This window comes from Plectrocnemia conspersa, unplaced genomic scaffold (genome assembly GCF_051122295.1).
Source record: "Plectrocnemia conspersa isolate PC_06_02 unplaced genomic scaffold, ASM5112229v1 ptg000006l, whole genome shotgun sequence".
NCBI lineage: Eukaryota > Metazoa > Arthropoda > Insecta > Trichoptera > Polycentropodidae > Plectrocnemia > Plectrocnemia conspersa.
The window spans coordinates 15,175,358-15,194,388 of NW_028277170.1; the positions used below are offsets into that span (position 1 = coordinate 15,175,358).

Sequence of the window (19,031 nt, forward strand, 5' to 3'; positions counted from 1 at the left end):
TATAATTACATACCATACATACCAGCACGATAGATCAGTATTATGTTTAGTGACTAATACCTGAGAGTCCTGGGTACGAATCACATATGAACAAATGTTTTTTTTACTTCTATCGTGTCTGGGATATCGAAATAAATGATTATCATATAATAGATGTTCAAAGATTTTTCTAATCTCACGGATGAATAATTAAAATAAAATCAAACTAGGTTGACTGCAAGGTAATAAACAATAGTTTATAATTATTAAAATAGATATCAATTAATTATTTACGGACTGATTTCAGTCTGGTGTCACACTACTCACTTATAGGTGTCGATTGTGTTTACAATGCCTGTCATGATACAACGAAAGATTTACAATAAATAAAATATACAAAGCTTTTGTTAGTACCAAACCCTAACTTAGCATATTTTCTTGCGATTGGAATCTATTTTTATTTTTCCTCATTATTACAAATGTGCATGTTTGTGAAATTCTCTCGCAGATTAGTAGGTATCGTTACAGAATACTTTTATACGCTAGGGTTTTTGATTTTACCCATGTCAAAAAAAGCATATGAATCCGAAGCTGTTTTTTTTATTATAAATACTACAATATTCTATAACATTACTTTTTTATTACTAACAATGATATAATGCTATTCAAAATATGTTTTAAATTTATTTTATGCCTAGTTTTCGGGTCTAGATACTTATGTATTATTTATATTTTTTTTACTACTTAATCGCTGTAAAAATGGTTAAATATTGCTGTTACATGAGTGATATTTAAAGTATGATAGGTTATATTTTTTTTGTATTTTTAATGTCTATAAAATTTAAATATTGATTCTTGTATTTTTTTATATTATTATTTATATATAAATATTTTGGAGTCCAAGCTATATTTGTCTAACGCCTAGTTTGTAGGCTAAAATATTTGGAGGACACTGATTTCTATCTAGAATGGCATATTTAGTTTTTTGTTATATCATTTTTTACTGCTAATTTTATATTGTGAATTAATCCTGTTGTACATTGATATTAGGTCATTGGATTATGATAGACATCTATTGGCGATTAATTACGATGTTCTTTCTTCACTTTTGACATCAGAATCTGATTTTTTCACGTTTGCTCTCGCCGGAGTTCTACGCTGTTCAACAATGCACATTCATCTTTCTCTAATCGAAATTTCATAATGGGCGTTTCGCGTTCATGCGAACGACGGACGTGGACCGAGATTTTGCGTTAATATAATTAATCATCGAGCCGTAGACAAGCTTAGCAAAAATTTATTAATTATGATTAATTAATCACACAAAGCCGGTAACTCTGAAAATTAAAGACTCAATAATGTTCAAATTTTCACCTGAGACGAACGGACAGCTTCTGAAAGTGAACAAGAAAGTAAAGAAATTACATATACCACATTTACAAGAACAAAGAGAAGCAGTGACGTCAGATAGGCATAGTCTAAATGATTAATATGCAGAAACTGTGTTACTGTGATTAACACCTGGAATGTGTACATCATCGTGCTACAAATAATAATCAGTAATAAAATATAACATTTAGTTGCGCAGTGCAAATATGAAAACTGCATTTTAAAAATAATGCAGGCAAACGTTTGTTTGCGTAGCACGAAAAGTTTTTTCGCTTAATGGTTTAACATGTCATATTATTTAAATAACAATAATTGTGATCGTACAATTATACACATACAAATTTTAATTAAATCTTTTCAGATCAATAAGTATGATATTCCTTAAAAACTTTTTTTTTATTTTTTCAAAATAATTATAAACGCTCACTTTAATACACAAAATACAATAGATGTTCACAGTTGTGTTATTGTAACGCAAATGAAAAGGAAAAAATATATAAAGTTTTAAAATACAGTTCAAAAAGCGACAAAGATAAAACAAAAAAATTGTTATAATTTAAATATATTAATCTAAAAATGTTATATTTATGCTTGTGCCTTTAATAGTAATATGTGCTTGTACAGATTGTGCTTAGATCGAAATAGAGTAATCAGCAGGGTCTTGTCTGGTAACCCGAAGGCCGCGGGTTCGAGCCACAGCAGCGACATTTAAAAAATGCGATATTAATAACAATAAAACAACCCCAGTTGCAAAGTAACATCTATTGATTATAAATTAAAATACATATAATAATTTATAATTAATTAAAAATATGTGTTAATGATTCATAGACTTTCAGTCTAATGGTTTTAATATTTACCTACTTGTAGGTATTCATTATGTCTGATTGGCTTACCCTGTTGGTACAGATTTACCCCGTTATAACGCATTGGGCTTACACCTGTCTAGTTACAACGGAAGAAGATTATTTTTTATTCTTAAAGATTAGTGGCTTAGTGGGGTTACGACTAGGGATTCTAAAGTCTCGGGTTTTTTCGATTCCCGGGACTCGAGACCCAAATTTTTAAAGTCCCGGGAATTCCCGGGACTCGAGACTTTGATTATTTTTCGTATAATCAAGAAAAAAAATTATGTTAAAAAATGAACTTATTATTAATAACTTTAATTAATTTATTATTATTAACTTATATTATTTGTGTTATAGGTACGATAGGTGAAAATTTATTGAAACAATTTAAAAACACTTTATTCGATATTTATTTAAATTTAATTTATTACAATTTTTTTAATCGAAATATTTATATCAATCTTAAGTTAAAACCTTTACTTTTATAAGGAAAAATATGTTTTTAAAAACACCAAGGCGTTTAATGATGAATCACATAGCCTGTTCCTGGTTTTTGTGGCAAATATTCCAGATGTAGAAAAAACTCGCTCGCCTTCTGTAGATGTTGGCTTAATTGTAAGCAATGATTTGAATAAAAGCTCTAGATTCGGAGTTCGCTTGATAGTTGAATCTAATATCTGAAACTCCTTTTTAAAGTTGAATTTTTTATTTCTAGTCGTTGAAATATTTTGGTGGTTCGTGCGACAGAGTTGTGTTGATTTCAAATATTTTTTTTAAAAGGAAATTAACAATAATTTCGGAAGTTAATAAAGTGGCATCTCGACGACTTCGAGCTTCAACTGCCAGTTTTATAGGAGTGAGTACTTCACAAATATTTTCCAATACGCGAATGTTCGATTCATTCCAAATTTGGCCGATGCCAAGATCAATTAATGATTTTCTAATGCAATTTCGTAACTTTCAAAATCTCGAGATCATGGGTAATAAGGAATTCCACCTTGTCTTCATATCGAGACATAAATTAAGCTCGACATCAAATTCACTCTTTACATATTTTTGTAAAATTGCTCTTCGGAAAGTCTCGAGTCCCGGGTTATTAATTTTTAAATTCCCGGGACTCGAGACAACAAAAAATCTTTGAATTCTCGGGAATAAATTCCCGGGTTGTCTCGACACAGAATCCCTAGTTACGACACATTACTACATGTACATTCGGAACTATTTATGCTAACATAATATAATATAACCATTTATGTTAGCTTGTGGTAATACCTTACGCAATGCTTAATAAATTGCAATTTTATAATCAACATTTATATTTTCGGGATCAAGTAATGGCCACATTTCATTTATCATATAAAATGATTATGTTTCAAGAGTCCTATTAGGTAATAAAAATATAAAACAATAAAATCTTAAGAAAATAAAGGGGGTGAAAGTGAAAATGTGCCATCCACAAATAATTGTTTCGCATTGTGGTCTACCCATTATTGTATATAAAGCACAAAAAAATGTCATGTTTAAATGTATATATTGATTGACAAAAAATATTGAAGTTTTAATGTCTATTCTATGACTTAGTTTTAAAAAAAATAGTGTTTCAGGTGTTAATCTACACCAGCATGCATATACTATAATGGATTTAATTCATTATTTGTGTAGTAAAAAATATGTTGTGGTTGACACGCTGTTTCTAATAAATATATGTAAGGACCCAAATCGCGCCAAGCGTTTTAGAGCAAAGTTCCAAAATGTGTTTATTAATCATTAAAAGCAATCTCTGCGATAAACTAGAACACTTTTTGGTATTAGCTTAGTATATTTTTTTATTATAAAGTGGAATATTTTTGCGGAACATATTTCTATGGAACTCAGGGGTACCGCAAAACGCATATTACAGATCTTTGTTTTCTACCATATATTTTTTAAACGGTTTTTTTCACCCTCTATATACTATTGTATAAAACAATGTATTCAGAAATAGTCATTTTCCACTTTGACGGCCAGTCATTTTAAATGTGTGATTTCGTTTACACTACAAAAATAGACAAATATCCAGATAAGTCCTTTTAAATTAATACACGAAAACCGTGTATATTTTTGGTAAAGGAATATAAAGCATACAATGTTAATCCATGCCAATATTAATTTCCGGTCGAAAGAAATATGGGTTTCGCTGTCGAAAACGATTAAATTATTTACATCCAATTCAAACGATTTTTCCGGTCCCTTTTTTGACATTTGGCATGGCTCCATATCATGTCACCGTTGAATTCGGTCATGATAAATCTAGGATATATGCTTATGTATAATGATTTGTATACAGCAGAGGCTCTTAAACTTTTTTTGTGACTTATGAAAAATTCTTACGACTCACGCCTGTAATGTACAGGATGTTGAATAATGTGCATATGAAAATTCCATACAGTAAAAATTCTGAATTTATGTGATTGTTCCATTTTCAAATATATTTTACGTTTAATTCTAAGCGTATCAAATGTGCGAAAACAAATTCTTTTGTTTCGGCATTTTCACATAAACTTTCATGTGTTTATTTTTTAATATTATTATCAAATCACCAAGGTTATTTGATAACAATGTATTAAAAAAAATTCAACGACATTTAGTATCTGTTCATATAACTCTACTTCACAGTTTAAGAAACCTTAATATATATGCTGTATATACTTTGGGAAATGAAATAGCCGCAGAATTCCTTCGCAAAAGTTGAAAAGGTATATATTTAACCATTGAATTTACTAGCGATCGTAGACCAGGATATGTCAATCTGTCGCTTAAAAAAATGTACGACATACTACCGAATGAAACTGTTCTCTTATCGCTCAAACCTTTTTATGTGCTTACCATACGAGTAAGTGTGGATATAAATAAATTATTGTGTGTAAAAATGTTGAATAATGCATTATTTATATATGTAGATCATGGCCCCTAGATCATGATTATCATGTCCCCTCTTACCGAAATGCATATTTTTTTAACTAAATATTTATACTATTTCCTTTTATTTTAATAAAAGAAATTCGAATTGCGAATTCGTTTGACACTGATTTTCTAATTGGACCTCAATGTGGCAGTTATTCAATTTATAAAAAAATATTTATTAAAAAATGTGTCTTATGTTAAAGTTGTTAACTGATGCGGCAGTGATTCCCAAAATCGTGATCTAACTATCTAAACATAAAAAAGTATCTGAATGTTTTGTGAGTTTAGTAGTGATTTTTATTATTCATTTTTACTGAAATTTAGGAACTACTCTCCTTATCTACATTTTATAGTATTCAGTTGGCGTATCGGCGCTACGAAAATCAGAATATCGCACACATGAGTGTCTACGTACACATGGTAAATACATAATTTTATCTGGTATGTATTATGGCATCGCTCGACTAATTCCGATTTTCTTTTTCCCTGGTAACATTGTCTTAATAGTGATGGCACCGCGTGGCACGCGTGCTCGAATTACCCGTATTATATCTAAATTAATCCAGCGCTGTAATATGGATCTATGACATTAACCATCAACAGTCGTGGATAATATGTATGCCCACACTATCGCTTTTGCACGTTTCAAAGATAATTAATTGATATCGTTTTGCAACATACACTCTCTCTCTCTCTCGCTCACTCGCCTTGGTTGTATAGATGCATTGCTAATCCCACATTTGGCGAGGGTTATGATCCCTATTTTGTGTCCAAATCAAATGATATCCATATATTAATTAATTAAAATAAATCGATGTTGTATTATAACTTCAATGATCAGATTAAAATAAGGAATAATACTATTATCATCACAATATTCATGGCAATAAGCACGAGTATTTACATCAGTTGCTAGTCAAAGAGGTTCATTTCTGTAAAGTAAAAGTCCTTACTTATTACATACAGCTATTAATCAAAAAGTCGTCTGAAAAACTCACTCTTTTTCGTTCTTGGTTTTTCTTTTTTTTCTTACAAATTTGTAATATGGGCAAGTAGCAATTCATCGAGATAAACGACATGCTTTGTCCGGTCTACGCCGCATGTTGCTATTGCGCGCTGCATCACTGGCTGAATCGTCCTGACTTTTTTTACCGTTCTCATAGACGGAATAATCCGTAACGTCTCTAACTAGTAACTCTGAGATTGCGGGCCCCAGAAGCGCCACTTTTTATTTTTTAAATGCGCTATTCTTAAAAACGGCCCCAGGTTCAGTGACATACGTATATTGAATTTAAATTATATTACATATAATAATTTATAATTAATAATATAGATATCACCGATTCCCAGACTCAGTCTGGTGGTTAATACTTACTTGTTCTTATTGACTTACATTATGTCTTATTGACTTATCCAGTTGGTACAGATTTACCCCATTGTAACGAATTGGGCTTATGCCTGTCAGGTTACAATGAAATATTTAAAAATTAAAAATAAATACAATATTAAAAACTTACGCCTTTCGCCGTGAAGTCGTTTATTATTATTATTAATCAAATGTTAGTTTTAAAGTGAAATATAAATAATTAACCGCTTTAACACCGCTTTATTTCACGACTAAAACGCGTTCAAAATTTTCCCGGTGTTTTTAGGGTCGTTTCGGTCGATTAGGCGTAGCTCCGCTTTGTGCGAGTTCGGCTCTCGTACATTCCAAGGACGCGAAGTTCCCTAAAGGAAAATAGAGGAATACAACCTTTCTAATATTCCTCGATCCTTTGAACAATGCAGATGATTTGTGGCAAAGCTAAAACCTTTACTTTTGTTTAATACGTATCTTATAAGCTTTTTTAATTCAGGTGAAATTCGAAAATAAGATTAAGTTCACATTCCTTGTTACTTGCATCGGTACTATAATATTTATCTCGTTAAAAGACGGCTACTGCTTCGATTATTAGTAAATTATGACTAATTCATTTACAATCAATATTAGCATTATTCAATACTTCTGAATTATAATCTAATATTTTTTTTTTAATTTCAGTGAGGAAGTCAGATCACTTGGCTTCACAGTGGTGGTGGACATGAGGGGTGGCTGTGCTGGTTCCTGGAGTGCAGTGAAGCCTATACTAAAGGTTTTGCAAGAGCACTTTCCACCCGGGGCCGTCCACCAGGCAGTCATTATCAGACCTGACAACTTCTGGCAAAAACAACGCACATCATTAGGATCGCACAAATATAAATTTGAGGTAAATTATTTTTAATTATATTTAGATAACATATAATTAACCTAACTTATCATTAATTTACAGACCACAGTGATTAGTTTAGAAGCATTGCCCAAAATCATAGATCCCTCACAATTAACCGCCGATATGGATGGCACGTTGCAGTACGATCATGCGCAATGGATAGATCTCAGATTAGTTAGTATCTTAATTATACATCTACTGAATTATTGTGAATTTAAAATAAACTATGAGTTCATTTCAGGCATTAGAAGAATTGACGTGGCAAGCCGGCGACTTACTAGATAGGCTTGACGATTTACAAGAAGATTTAGCTAGATCGGATTTCGCAGACGACGTTTCAGGCGCGAAGCACGGAATCGACTTGCACAATGAAATGAAGAAAAAGATTGTTAAAGTTCCTGTAGAAGAATTAGAAACTCAAGGCGAGCGAATACTTCAAAGATTAGACGCGGCGGAAGCTGCTGCTGCTAGTAACGGCAGCACGGCTTTTCATTGTGGAGAACCATCACTGGTACGACAGCAACTAGAATCCGTTAGGCAAGCTCATCATCACCTGCTTCAACTCTGGCATCATAAAAAGGTCAAACTGGATCAATGCTTCCAGCTGAGACTCTTCGAACAAGACTGCGAAAAGGTTATATCATATTTTAAATTTCTTTGAAATTATATATACTTTTGGACTATATTGTATGAAGTTTATATTTTTAGATGTTAGAATGGATATGCCACAATCGTAAATCGTTTCTGTCTACATACGTAGAAATAGGCAGATCTTGTGCGCTCGCAAAACAATTGCAAGAAGAGCACGCTCGATTTGCCTCGGCTTGTGGTGGTAGTGCTTTAGCTTCAGTGGCTAGGGTGGCTGCTGCAGCTAGAAGATTGCAAGAACAAAGGCATTATGCTCACGCTCATATAGCTTCGTTAGCACACGGAATGGAGAGAGCTTTCAAACATTTAGCTGCAGGTAATTCATCTTCTATTATTTTGTGATATTAATATATTTAATATTAATATATTGATATTAATATATTGATATTAATATATTGATATTAATATATTCTATATATTTCAGGTTTGGAAGAACGCAGCGCTGTACTATCACTATCAGTTGTGTTCCATCATAAGGCTGAAGTTTACGCAGCCGCAGTCAGCGGTTGGAGTCAGCAGTGCGCCGCTGCCACCCCTCCACCCGACGTCCGAGACGTCCGGGTCTTGGAACAACACATTTTGCGCCACCAACAGCTTTATGAACAAATGTGCCAAGCGTACACTGAGGTCAGCTTCCATTCATATTTTCGCCGACGTACCGAATCAGTCATATCACGGCCAGTCATGTTTTAATCACAATTTCAGCTTGAAATTCTTTTTTATTTTTTCTGTTGTCGTCCTCCAATCAGGTGTATGATGCGTATCAAAATCTTTTGAACGGCCTGGATGTAATGGTGCAAGTTTGCCACGGCATATCGCAACCAGCCGAAGTATTTCAGATACCTTCCGATGTATCGGGGGCAAATCCATCGGAATACTGTAATCATCAGAATGTTAGCAAGACGGTTCATATTTTTTAAATAAAAATTTTTTTGGTATTTATGGGACTTTGATATTTTGTGGACATTTGGATTTTCTAGTTCTTGACGATTTCGCTCTAAATTTTCAAATATTTTCGTTTCAAGTCGATGTTTAGGAAAATTTCCTTCAACTTTTACTTACTAATATGTACATATGTGTGTATAAGAAAGAATACCTACTATCGTTCGATTCAAGAATATGACTTGGTCATATTTTTTTAACCACGTTATATTTTTTACATATGAATACTTCAGAGATAAAGTCTCATATACCCACTTTGTCCTCTGAGGTTTTCATAAATAATTATAGTTTTACTTTCTAATAATACAAGTTATATATGATAATTATAATATTCTTATTAAATCAATATTATTTCACTTTCTATAAATTAAGAAATAGCTTAGAAATTCAAAAGATTGTAAATACTAATCAGCCGATATATTATTAAAAAAATATTTCAACGATTACTTCTTCTATTACTAAAATTCTTCTAGCTTTGACTATCATAATCAGAACTAAATGTTACTTCATTTCATCATATTAATTACTATTGTAAAGATGCATGTACACGGACGTATGAAGTTCAAGGTGTCATTTTACGCTTTATCTTCTATCGCATTAAAAAACATACCAAAATATATACATAAAAATGAAAATACATCTCATTCCTTACATTGATATTGATTAACTATTGACATTCTACGAATTTGTCCACAGGTTCATTCAACGAGTAAAAAGTTACTCTACCAACTGGATCACCTGGTACAAGTCTGCAATCAGCCTGAGCAGAGGAGCAATGTAAATACGATTAGATTCCATTTAACTTTCAATATTAACTATTGTTCTGATTATTTATTTTTATTTTAGCAAAGCGAAAATGCACCGAGCAGTAGTACTAGCGATCCGGCCGCTGACTATTCGTCAGGCGCTAGTCACGTCCTAGCTGTCATACATCAAATTCTCGGACAGCATTGCGCTTTGGAAGCTCGGTGGCGTGCAGCTAGGTTACAATTACACCAACGGCTGGCGTTACTTCTTTATAAAGAAGACTGCAAACAAGTAAGCTTTAAAACGATTATCATTATAGGATTGTTGTTACTGTAATGCATTTGTTTATAGGTTTTGGATTGGCTGGCGAACCACGGAGACGTTTTTATTAGAAAGAATACAGGAATTGGACGAAATCTTCAGAAAGCGAGAGTGTATCAAAAGTCTCATGAGCACTTTGAAAATGTAGCTCAGGTATGTTATTTTTATTTTAAAGTTAAAAGTTTAATTTTAAATTGCGATGTTTGGTGAAGTTATAAAAGTCAGAATTTCTAGTAATTCAACCACATTACAAATAGGAAGCTAAATAATTGGCTATAGTTAGATTAATGCAGACTGCGAGAAGCCAATTTTTAGGCTTTACACCTAAATTTATTTGAAAGTATTGTATTTAATACATTGACTTTTTTAACAGCAGTTTTTAAATAGTTGTGAGGTAATTGAAGATGGCAACACAAAAAATTGTAACGTTTTGATGAATTAAAGTTGTAAATAACATTATTTAAACAGAAGCGATGGATGGTCAAACATGTGAGTTTGTTTATGTATCCATTATTGAAATCGAAGCTCTTTCCTTTGAGAATTGTTTGCCTGTTAGCCATCATCGCGAAATCGTGCCAAATAGCCGGTAGTTATTTAGCCCGTCGGTAATGTAATTATTTTCGGTGAAATATACTTTATGTTGAAATTAGAATTTATTTCGATCATTTTCTTAACCTTTTGCACTCGAGAGTGATTTTTTACTGGGCAGGTAGTCTACTCGTAAAAAAAGAAAACAGACATTTCTTATTAAAGGATAAAATTTTATTGATCCGCCAGATTGTTTCAAAATAGCGGCTGTTATATAAAAAATTATATAACCGCTGCTTTGTTAAAAAAATTCTTTAAAATAGATCAAGAGGGCAAAAATATTTAATAAAGGAAAATAAATACAAAATAAAAAAATGTTTTCTGCGTTAATTTTTATAAATTATATGTATTTTTTTTAATTTTGTTTTTTTGAGAACTCAGTAAATATCGAAAAAATTGCTGTTAAAAAAATCGTAACTCTGTTTAAAAATCCTAGAAAAAAATGTAAACGGTCAAAAATGTTAATTATTAAATTAAAAGTAATATTCAAAAAATCATCTTATTCTAGATGGAATTTTTTTTTTTTTTTTTGAAAAAGCCAGTTTCTGTCAGGCTTCAAAATTATAATTGTTATTAGAGTTCGACATATTTTATTATTGTTTATGCAGTTACTCATACCCAGAAATACAATTTTTGAGCCCACGTTGAAACTTGAAGGCTCGTTCAGAATTTGTATCATGAAGAACGAAATGCTCTTCCAATTTACGGCAAAGTTAAAGACCTTCCCGAATTATTTTATTTGCCGTGAGGGGAACTGGAATTTCTTCCACCATGTCATCGTCTTCTGGTTCTTTGTCAGTATTCAGAGTTAAATCGATAATATCATCGTCACTTATAGCATTATCCATAAATAATTCGCCAATATCATTTTCGTTCAAGGTATCAAATCCCTCTACGCCAAATCTATGTGCTAAATTAACGATTTCAGCTGATATTGACACTGTTTCAATGATTGCATTGACTGTTACACATCCAGGCCATGCTGCTTTCCAGCATGCATTTAAAGTGTGTGGTCGTAATTCAGTGATGGCAGACGCAACATGATTTAAACAGTCCAAAATTGTTATTTTTTCAAAATTTCGGTTAGTGTTGATGATTCATTTTTTATTTTATCCAAAATATCTCGATATATATAATACACCCATACCTCGTTTTACGGCCTAGATACATTCCACGAAACTTGGCCGCTAAGCGAAAAGCCATATAACGAATCAATTATTCTAATACAAATTCATACAAATTCAATGGGATCGGTTCCAAATTCGTTAAATATGTAACATGGTTTATCATTTAAAATGCATTTTATCTTTTTATTTCATTTAAATCAAAAATACATACATAACAAGTACATACATTTGTACATAAAATAATAACAGACTCCAAAAACCAACAATAATCCATAAAGAAAAATGAAACAACTTCATGTTACATAAAATATGTGTATGAATACATACATATTTTTTTTTAAAATGGCTTTAATCTGAAGACAATGAAGAAATGGTAACCTGCAGATCAGTGACGTTCTCATTTTTCGCTGGTAAGGATGGGCTTGGCTTAAAAAAATTGTCCAACGTTGTTTGTCTTGCCTTTTTGTCTCTTTCGTTCTTCAATGATTAATAACAGCTAATGGCTAAGCTAATTCCTCGAGAAACTTTAGCGCTACGTTCGACGTCAGGATCGTTTTTAAGGAAGATGTTTATTCCTTGTTCGAAATAGGAAAAAGCTTTTGACAATTTTTTTGATGTTAGCTGTTTGAATACAACAGACTCTGTCTCTTCATCAAATGCCGGTTCTGCTTGCAACTGAATGAGTTCCTTATATGAAAGGGGTTCCCTATCAGCTTCAAGTAGATCAAGCACATCACGTTCGTTCAAACCTTCAAAGCCGAGATCATGTGCTAGATCCAAAATGTTTTGCCTAATTTCAGGAATGCAATTAACTTCTGCATCAGTACTTTTTACACATTCTGGCCATATTTTTTCCAAACATGGTTCAGTGTTGTTAGTTTTAATTCCTTCCATGATTCACTGATGCTGTCAACAGCATCCTTGATGTTATAGTTTTTCCAAAATGTTTTAATTGAAGATTTACCATCGGTTTCCCTTATAAGTTGTCGGAAAGTTCGGCGTAGGTAATATGCCTTAAAAGTGGCTATTACACCCTGATCCATTGGTTGGATCAGAGCTGTTGTATTTTTCGGAAGGTACTCAATCATGACATCTTCAGATAGTTCGGATAAATTAGTAGGATGCCCTGGTGCATTATCCAAAATTAGCAAAGCCTTGTTGCTTAAGTTATTGTCTCGCAAATATTTTTTCTTTTCTGTGCAAAAGTAATTTTTGAACCAATCCTCTAAAGTAGCTTTAGTCATCCAAGCTTTCTTGTTGGATCTCCATATGACGGATAATTGATTTTTATTTAGTCCTTTAAGAGGCCTTGGATTTTCGGACAAATATATTAAAAGTGGTTTTAGCTTAAAATCACCCGCGGCATTTGCACCAAGTAGCAAAGTTAATCGTTCTTTAGACACCTGATAACCAGGCGCAGATTTTTCGGTTTTTGAAATGTACGTGCAATCAGGCATTCGCTTCCAATAAAGCCCTGTTTCGTCTACGTTAAACACTTGTTCAGGTTTATAACCACCTCTTTCAATAATTCCCTTTAAAATGTTGGGATATTCCTTAGATGCGGCCTCATCGGCGCTAGCTGCTTCACTTTTCATTTTAAAATTATGCAAATTAAATCTATTTTTAAATTTTTTAAAAAATCGACATCGAAAAAAAGTTTTTTGCCATTATAGCGAAACATTTTAAGCCGTTAATCGAAAACGTGCCTTAATTGAAGAGGGCCGTTATAGCGAAAGGCCGTATAAAGAGCGGCCGTATAGCGAGGTATGGGTGTATAATATTCTTTAAAAGTAGAAATTATCCCTTGATTCATTGGCTGAATGATTCTTCCAAAACACTTGGTCGGGACTATATCCACCATCGTCAATAATTTTGGCAAATGTCTATGGAAACTTTTTGGCTGCTTCTTGATCTGTCGACGCAGCATCCCCACGAATCTTCAAATTATGAAATGCATTCCTTTTTAAAATTCCGCTCAGCCATCCATTACTAGTGATGATTTTTTTATTTCCCCTGGAACATGAATTAGTAGATGCCTCCAATTTTTCAATTTCTTCATAAAACTAACGTTTTTACATATGTACGTTTATATAATCCCAAAAATATATGTATTTAAAAAAAATCATTAAAAAAACGCATAACTTGGAAACCGCACAAAAAGAGGGTTGAGTGTAATTGTAAATTACCATATAAATAAGTTCATACAATTCTTAGTCATGTTTTGAACCACAGTAAAAATATTTTTATTAAAACGTAACTCCATCTGTTGGGTGATTATTTAATTAAAATTTGCAATAGTAGAGTGCGACGTGTTTTGAAAGAAGCGTGGCGAATCCAATAACTAACCCATATCTTCTTCGCGCATTTTTATTCATAAAATGGATGGTTTAATTCCCTCAGCAAAATCAAATTTTTATTTCGAATAAAGATACTAGCTATAAAAATCGGGCACAACTGCATTGTGAAATATTGCGCTTTTAATTTCGCACTGCACTCTCATAATTCTGTGCTTCGGAAACTTGATGAGTCATATTTTTTTCACTTAAAATTACTTTAACTCTCTACAGTTTTATATATGTATTATATTTGGAATAGGCAAAAGCAGTTGATAAAAACTTAATTATTTAAAAAATTGCGACGTTTATATAATTTTTAATTCTTAAATATAACCTTTTCTCATATAATATAATTTATTAATTTTATCCCTTTAATTATCCTTAGGTTTTAGGGCAAAATAACTCATCTAGTAATGTTTTGACTGCTTCTAAAAAAAATAACAATTGTTATTATTGAAGTAATTAAAAATAAATAAATGATAACTAAGTCCAGGAAGTATGGAGGATGTCGTAAAATTCCCATTGGAGGTCTATCAAATTTTTGTGGGATGAATGCCACATGTGGTTTAGCGTTGAGTGCGGCCGTTTTCAAATCAATTTGAGGTTTAAACTTTCCACTTGTTAATAGTTATTATCAGAATTTATAATCTCGTCCGATTTCAAAATTCATAATACACTTTGAATATCCCACCACACACACAACGTTTTACCGATACAATTATTTTTGGAATAAAATGGAAATTATTCTATTTGTTGACCAGTGTCGTTTTCACGTAATATTATTGCACACGACCTACTTCTCATCACCTATTACAATGTGATCCAATAATTATTTTCGATTTTGTCTTGTAAGAAACTGTTAAGGACCGGGAGGAGTACAATTTTCATATAACACATTATGCGATACTTAAACGCTGACCTTTATCACCATCCTCAGTTTATGGAGATGTCTTATATCGCTCGATTGGTCAATATTCAATCTTTCTACAATTTCTCTTGAGCTCAGTCGAGTATCTAGATCTATGTGGCCTTGACATATTCGTCATTAACTTCATTGTGACGTCCAGCGCGTGACTCCCTTTCCATGGATACATTTCGAAACTTATTAATTAAGCCAGAAACGATACATTTTCACCTATACTAAACGTTTGTTTTTAGCCGTAGTAGTGGAACTACTACCTTCTTAATATCACGTAATATGCAATGTCGTATACTATTTTAATTCTCGGCTATTAAGGCTGTTAAACATCCGATCCCTAAATGAGACTCACTTGGAGTTAGGCAGAGACTGCATTTTTGGGATTAAAAATTATAGATCGGTTTCAACACAGGATACGACCATATACACTTTCTGTGGAATAGTACTGTTAAAACGGATTTTTGCATCAACCTAATAAATGTACGTGTAAATAGTATATATCATATTATTTCATTTATAGTATATTGAGGAAAAAATGTTCTAAGAACTAGTTTATATAGCCATACCAATTCTGGATATTTCAACATATCAACCTTTATTTTAAAAAAGGCTATATCATATAGTATTTATTCGATAAATATCTGCTAGGCAACTAAAATTGTTAATTAGTCTATTCAATTTGTCGTTGGCTATTGCCAGTCTATACCCCGCCGCTGGTGAATCGTGTTATGGTTTATTTCGAGACAAATGAGATTTGTGTCGGATGCACCTTCAATATTGGCGAAGTTAAACTTTCCCTCAGGGGATGTAGTTGGACATACAAAAGAGCGTATAATACAGTCTGGCGTACCCTCGTCGCAAAACGTACTACCAACAGGACGGATATTAAGCTTACACTCTCCAGTCCGACAATTCTCTCTGGATTCACCGAGGGTTTTTTTCTGTTTCTATATGATCCCCTTCTAGCGCTCGAGGGACCCTCGCTGTTGTAATTTCCAAGAGTGTACAAGCAAACTATAGCGCGCGAGCACAATATCGTTTTTGAATATCTAACATGCGAAAATTAATTAATCTTACTTTTCATCGTCTTTCAAGGCCATATATAGGAGATGGAGTGTGATGTATTTTATACATTACAATTATATTTTAAAATAGTCTTAGAAGTTTGCTTTCAATTACATTTATCAAGTTTCATCGTGTGTTATTATTGTATCGTTCGTGGTGTTTCTGGAGGGACTTTCTGTAATGTTTAAAATAACCATAAATAATTGACATTGTTATTTTTCAGAATGTTTTTATTAATTAACTTTTAAACACATTTCATTAACGATAAATGTGCAAGTAAGATAAAACGCACGAAGAACAATGAAAGCCTTAGAAAAATATCATAACATATGTAGATGTATGATCACTTTTATTAATTCACGTTTGTTATTAAGATTGCTTATCTTGCTCTCCAAGAAACACCGATTTTTTTTCTGATATCTCTATTTACTATCGCAAATCTTGGTGGACCGATAGCATGGTTTTCGTCCCACGCGATTTACGGTCACCGACCTTTAATCTCGAAGATGGCGAGTCTCGGGAGTTCAAGTGGATACCATCTTTATGATTTTTTATAAAGGTGCTGACAAGGTTGGTCATGGCAATTTACATGGAATCGCTGTCAGTTTGTGGGTTATGATAGATATCTGTCAAAAGAGTATTTTAGCCCATCTAGAGTTCCGCATGGCTCTAACCTCTAATCATTTTTATGTATTTTTATTTTAACTTTTCGCTGTACACCGATAACCTGAAATTGTATCGTACATGCCTCCTCTACACTCTTTCGAAGTTGCCCGAGGCGAAATCGACTGAGGTCCGAGTAGCGTTCCACACTCTCATGCGACTTCGAGAGGATCTCATACGTGTGCGCGCTCTCCGACGTGGATGACGTCCTCTGTTTTGTGCGATCTAAATGCGTGTTTTGAACACAAAAAAATAAAACAAATGGAGTAAAAAAGAGATGGTAGATTATTGCAATGCACCATCCACTCCAGCGCCAGATTTAGGCGACGATGTTATTTTTCTATTGTAGCCCCTGTATGTGGCAAATAATTTCCTTAATTCCTCTTTCGGATTTTTTTAATTTGCTGGATTTGCACCCAGGCATTGTGGACCTTCTTTTTGTCCTTGTGCTTTTTATCATTAGTATAATTTTTCACGCTACCAAATCAATTATAAATATGTGTATTTTCATCTCCAAATAAAAATTTAAGTATGTATAACGTTCACACGGTATTTTTATAAGCTTAAATTACACTATTTTTAAATGACCGCAAAATTTCACTAGCACGCAAAAACGCGTGAACGGACCGTAATGTATTATTACGATAGCATTGTACTAATATATTCAACGTAAGCTACGAGGTACTGGTCCGATTAATTTTGCTTAATTCTATAATATTTTATCATTATTTTGTAAGTTTAATATTTTATTTTTCAAACCCTGACGTTTTATGAAACACTACTCTAAAATCTAGATCTTGCATAATGTTATAATAATTATATGTACTATATAATATGTCAGAAGTTTGAGCATCTCTAATTTTAGAATTAGCTCCGAAACACGCTCCCCTAGCGTTTCAACATGAGTATTAGCTAATGAGTGGTAAAGCAGAGTACTCGTAGAGAGTGCTTATTAAAAATTAACATACATACATATGTACGTACATTTTAGAGGTACAAACAGTAACTCGAATAAATAAGTTAATTTTATTTTAAATATGTATAACGCTTCACTTGCTTTTTAAATTTCTCGATTATTTTGGAATTCATAAAATTAAAAAAACAATATGTAAGATACATATATTTATGTAATAAATACCAATATAACTTAGATATACATAATATTTACACACACACAAACTTAATCTATATTATTTTATATACTTTAAGCAGTAACATCTTAGGTTCAAGGACTTTCGAGTTCATGGGTATTTTATATGTATTATACATAAAAGTAAAAAATATCAATTATCTAAAAATGTGGATGAAGGATGAAGGATTTAATCGTAGATCACGCACAATTCAGTTGTCGAAAATTTGCCCTGACATTGCCTGTCGTTTAGAATACATCCCTCTATTTTTACTTATATAAAAAAATATGCACAAAAATTTTCTTACACATGTATTAATTTAGTGTATTTTTTTACATAACTATCTTAAAAGTAATATATCCCTTTTACTCCGCAGTCTATGAATATTTATTGTAACATGTTTTGACTCATACTATTGGCATTCAATCATTGTCTTTATTGTATTCAATCTTATCTTAAATATTAATATAATAAAATTTACAAATAGTTATTATCACATAGGTACATATTGTATAGATTATTTTATAAATATAATAATAAATTATTTTTAAACTTATTATGATTTAGTTATGAACCACTTGTTTCATAAGTGCATGTTTCTCATTTTTTATGATAGCAATGCAAAACAGCTTAATCCCAAGTTATTTTTTTATCGTTCATTCATAAACGTTATACGACACCAAATATGGCACTCTCGTGTTTTGACCGATCTTCTGAGATAAATATGATATTCAGATCGGAATATAATTTAGGTTATTCGATTCAAGTTAAAATTTAAGTTGACCTTCACGTTCGTGGATGTTGCACACCTACTGACTCCAAGAATGTCAAATTTAATTACGCGTAACTTTATTGCCACTCCATCTAAGGAGAGCCTACATTATTTACAGGTGGACATAGCGTTTTTTTATTACGGTGCGATTATGATCGATTTACGCCACTGGAAATGGACGTGTATTAATACATCGACCTCGACCGTGTCGTTCCCCAAATTGACTGAAATGGGTCGAGGCGTGGCTTTGACGAAATAAGAGCGAAAGAGAGAGATAGCTTTAAGACCTTATTGTTCATACAAAGATTAACCCAGGATTCAACGTCGCGAGTCACGGTCAAGGCCATTCGTGAAGTAAAGATCAA

At 32.4% G+C, this 19,031-nt stretch overlaps 1 protein-coding gene across 7 annotated transcripts in view; it reads left to right on the top strand.

Moving 5' to 3' along the window:
- trio (trio Rho guanine nucleotide exchange factor) overlaps window positions 1-19,031 on the top strand; it is a 323,623-nt gene that overhangs the window by 78,624 nt on the left and 225,968 nt on the right. For all 7 annotated transcript variants that reach the window (XM_088188191.1, XM_088188194.1, XM_088188195.1 and 4 more), the window contains exons 3-10: window positions 7,201-7,405; window positions 7,469-7,582; window positions 7,650-8,042; window positions 8,117-8,372; window positions 8,481-8,683; window positions 9,695-9,775; window positions 9,845-10,036; window positions 10,097-10,219. In XM_088188191.1, the coding sequence (XP_088044317.1) occupies window positions 7,201-7,405; window positions 7,469-7,582; window positions 7,650-8,042; window positions 8,117-8,372; window positions 8,481-8,683; window positions 9,695-9,775; window positions 9,845-10,036; window positions 10,097-10,219 (1,567 nt within the window). The remainder of the gene's footprint in view (window positions 1-7,200; window positions 7,406-7,468; window positions 7,583-7,649; window positions 8,043-8,116; window positions 8,373-8,480; window positions 8,684-9,694; window positions 9,776-9,844; window positions 10,037-10,096; window positions 10,220-19,031) is intronic.